We start from the raw sequence: 4,242 nt of genomic DNA, 5'->3' as shown, positions 1-4,242 counted from the left end.
GTTGTCTTCTTCACCTGAAATGCAAGATTCATGAGGGCAGGCAGTATATTTATGCATTATATAATAACTTTTACACAGTAGGTATCAAATGTTTATTGCCTTGATATTTTTCATCTAAACAATACAACAAATATTTAACAGATAACTAAATGGTATTAATGAACCATTTTACAAAATAGTTTCTCATTTGATACTTACTGGAAAATGAGATTAAAAGAAAGAAAGCAAAAAGAACCATGATAATGAGGACATCTACTATAAACAAGGAAACTCTTGCTTCAACATTTTTGTCAGAGCTGCCTTTATGTCCTTGTTTCTCAAACTGTAAATGGCAGGGTTGAGAGTAGGGGGCACCACAACATAGAACGCAGAGACCAACAGGTCCAGCACAGAAGGAGTGTCAGAAGGTGGTTTTACATGAGCAATAAAAGCAGTTGTAAAAAATACAGAGGTCACAATGAGGTGGGGCAGACATGTGAAGAATGCTTTGGATCTGCCTTCTATGGATGGCATCTTTGAAACAGTGGAGAAGATATAGATATAAGAGATAACAATATATGAAAAGCAGCCAAGACCCAAAACTGTAGTTGTAATTGTGGTTCCTATTTCAGCAAAATTAGGCTGTGAACAGGAGAGTTTGAGCAAATGAGGGATCTCGCAGAAGAATTGGCCAAGCTCATTGCCTTTACAGAAGGGTTCAGAGAAAGTGCTGGCTGTGTGCATGATGCCTGAGAGACTCCCATTGACCCAAGAAGCAGCTGCCATTTGCATGCAGGTTTCTCTGCTCATGAGGATTTCATAGTGCAGGGGACGACAAATGGCTGCATATCGGTCATAGGACATCATTGTCAGCAGAGCCAGCTCAGCACAGGCAAACAGAACAATGCAATAAATCTGTGTAATACATTCAGGGAGAGAGATGGAGTTTTTCTGTGTCAGGGAGATGAGGATGGACCTGGGCACTGTTACGGAGACGTAGCAGAAGTCTATGAAAGACAAATGCCTCAGAAAAAAATACATGGGGGTTTGAAGGCGTTGGTCCATAGAAGTGACAAGGATAATGAGTAGATTCCCAATCAGGGCTACCAAATAAATCAGGGAGAAAAGCACGGCATGTAAGATCTGCAGCTCCCAGACATCAGAGAAGCTCATGAGGAGGAAGTTGGTGATGAATGTTTTATTGGCCATTGCCTTCCTAGAGACACATAAGAAAAAATGGAAAGATATTAATGAAATATTGAGGTATAGCTCTATAGGTTCTGGAAATCATAGGCTTTCTTTTCATATTCAAAGGATTGAAGAGTAGAAGAGCCTCCTGGATCATCTTTGATGATGTCCCAAAATCTTTAGCTTCCTTTGACTTAACTTTAAACACAACAATACTTAAATAAAAGTTTTGTACTTAAAGAAAAGAACTGAATTGCAGATAATTGGTAAACCAGAGCTTAGAGGCCATTTCATGTCTTTCATTCTATCAGAAGTCATTTATTTCAACTTTCTCTCTGTCTGTCTTTCTCTGTCCCTGTCTCTCTCTGTTTCTTTCTCTCTCTCATCTCTCGCTCTCTCTCTGTTTCTGTCCTTCTCTCTCCATACACATACACACACACACACACACACACAAACACACACACACACACACACACACACAGAAACATACAGAAAATGACACAGACACACACAAAAGCACAAATCTCTATCTAGATCTGCCAGTGTGTCAAGTGTCTCTTTGTTTAGATCTCTATCTGTAGCTGTGTGCATACCTTAAAAAGTCACTTAACCCTTCTCAGACTCAGTATCCTAATTAATAAAATAGAGATTATAATAGCACCTACCTCCCAGTGTTCTTATCAGTACTAAATGATTAAATAAGTGTTCACTGTTATTTGTTACTCTTAAATTTCTATAGAAATGCCAACTATTACTATTATATTAATTTAATTTAGTTATATATTATAATTTATATAATAAGTATAAAACATAATATAATATGCTTAATATATTATATAGTTAATATATAATATTTAATATGTCATGTACATTAAAAGTATAAATTATAAAGATAATAACCAAAATGACCCAGAGATATGTATCCTTCACCTAATACTGCTTTTATGCATGTCCCAACATAATTTCTTTGCATAATTTTGTGCTGAAAAGATCAGATGAAAGAGTCACTGTTAGTTAATAGGTTGAGAACTAATGTTAAATTCAGGAAGAACCAAATTTAATTTTTTTCCACAGACACTCACTAACTCTTTGATGTAGAGCAAGTCATATAACCAGTTTGAGATTCCATTTCCTAATTAGTCAAATGAATGTAATAATACCAGTAATGGCTACTCTAGTGAGATAATAAATGAAAAATATTTTTCATACTGTTGAATTTTTTTAGTGTTATTTTATTTTATTTTTTCAAATTGCATTCATAGATAGTTTTCAGCATTCATCTTTATGTAATCTTTGGAGTTTATGCTTTTACCTCCTTCCTTTCACTTCTTCCCTCCACATGACAGTGATGAATCTGAAACATATACATAATGATTAATATATTTCCATATATGTCATGCTCTGAAAAGAAATTAAAACTAAATGGAAAAGAAAGGAGAAAAAATATAAAACATTAAAAAATTTAAAATAATATACTTCACAGACCTTAAAATTTTTAGAATGTGCTCCAATATATTAGATCATGAACCCTTTCCCAATACATGACTGTTCAATGTATATGAATAGAATCTGAAAGAATTGTAAAAATCCTTAGGGAGATTCTTCCTTATCACTCATAATAAAAAGGATGGAAATCAAAATTGTTTTTAGACTGCACCACCTATTCACCAAAATAACAAAGATGATAAAAGATGGGAAGAGTTCATTTAAGCAATGTTAGTGAGGCATTTCTGATATTTTAGGAAGCAATTTGTCATTAAGAGAGGAAAATAAATCACTTGTCTATCCCCTTTGACATGGCAGAACCACTGGTAGGCATAGGTACCAAAGGAGGTAAAGTAACAAATAAAAAAGTATCAGAAAGTAGAAAATACTGAAAGCCATACTTTTGTTACAGTAATGAAATAAAGACAAAGTAGATGCCTATTTATAGTGGTATTTTTTGATGAGATGCTACTACATCAATGAATTGAATCATTCAGTGCCATAAGAAAGTGTCATGGAGTAACCAGTTTTACAGTGAATAGAATATTGATCCTGGAGTCAGGAAGACCTGTGCTCAAATCCAGTCTCAGACACTTAATAATAACCCAGATATGCTACCTTGGGTAAGTTACTTAACCCAATACCTTGCAAAAAAGCAAAAAATAAAGTAAATGAATCATCAGCTCCCACATCTACTTCTAGAATTTTCAATCCCCAGACTGTAAGGGAGTTGAACAACTGATCAAAAGGAGTCTCTTTGCTATTACTGAGGCAGAGCTCCTATATAGCTTGCACTCCTGTGTGGAAGACCCAGAGCAGCAAGGACTCTTCTATAGTTCTGTGGTAGAAAAGAGTGCTTGTGGTCACTAAGAGCAGAGCTGAGGCCAAGAGAGTAGTAAACAAACTGCCTAGAGTATACAGATGGAATGGAATAAAAACTTGTGGGTTCCTGGAAATATTTCTGAAAAAACTACACAATATCCAAGAAGCTTCAGATAGTGCTCCCTCCACCCTGGAAGTAGAGCCCCCACTTTAAAAAAAGAGTTAAAATTAATTAATAGAATAGGAAAGTGAGATAACAGCAGAAAAATATGGACAGAGAAATTTAAAAATGGTGAAAAGGAAGACTATATGGTGACAAGATCCATAAGATAACAAGATTACGATTCCTACATCTATCGTTTCCCAGAAAAAAAAATATGAATTAGTCTCAGGCCATGAAAGTGCTAAAAAACAAATTTTGAAACCCAAGTAAAAGAGGTAGAGGAAAAAATGTAAAGAGGAATGAAAGTGACACAAGAAAATCATGATTTTAACACAAAAACATTATTGAAGAAAATGACACTTTAAAAAAACAAACTAAGAAAAATTATAAAATAATTCCAAAAATTCACTGAAGAGAATGCCTTAAAAAGCAGAGTAGGCCAAATGGAAAAAGAGGCACAAAAATACACTAAAGAAAAAACAAGTTTCCTCAAAAAGGAGAATTGTTCAATGGAATAAAAATCACAAAAGCTTCCTAAAGAAAAATAATTCCTCAAAAATTGTAAGTAAATGAATGCTAATGGCTTTATCAGAAATCATGAAACA

General features: G+C 34.4%; 1 protein-coding gene across 1 annotated transcript; it reads right to left on the bottom strand.

Annotated features, from left to right (window-relative positions):
• Positions 1-255: 255 nt before the first annotated feature.
• On the bottom strand, positions 256-1,188 carry LOC141509267 (olfactory receptor 14A16-like). The gene has a single exon (XM_074218673.1). The coding sequence runs from the start codon at positions 1,186-1,188 to the stop codon at positions 256-258; it is 933 nt and encodes a 310-aa protein (XP_074074774.1).
• Between the last annotated feature and the right edge of the window lie 3,054 nt (positions 1,189-4,242).

This window comes from Macrotis lagotis, chromosome 1, assembly GCF_037893015.1.
Source record: "Macrotis lagotis isolate mMagLag1 chromosome 1, bilby.v1.9.chrom.fasta, whole genome shotgun sequence".
NCBI classification, from domain to species: Eukaryota; Metazoa; Chordata; class Mammalia; order Peramelemorphia; family Peramelidae; genus Macrotis; species Macrotis lagotis.
This window is presented reverse-complemented; position numbering and strand designations above follow the sequence as displayed.

Coding starts and splice junctions, on each gene's coding strand:
- LOC141509267 (XM_074218673.1), bottom strand. CDS start 1,188: ATGGCCAATAAAACATTCATCACCAACTTCCTCCTCATGAGCTTCTCT.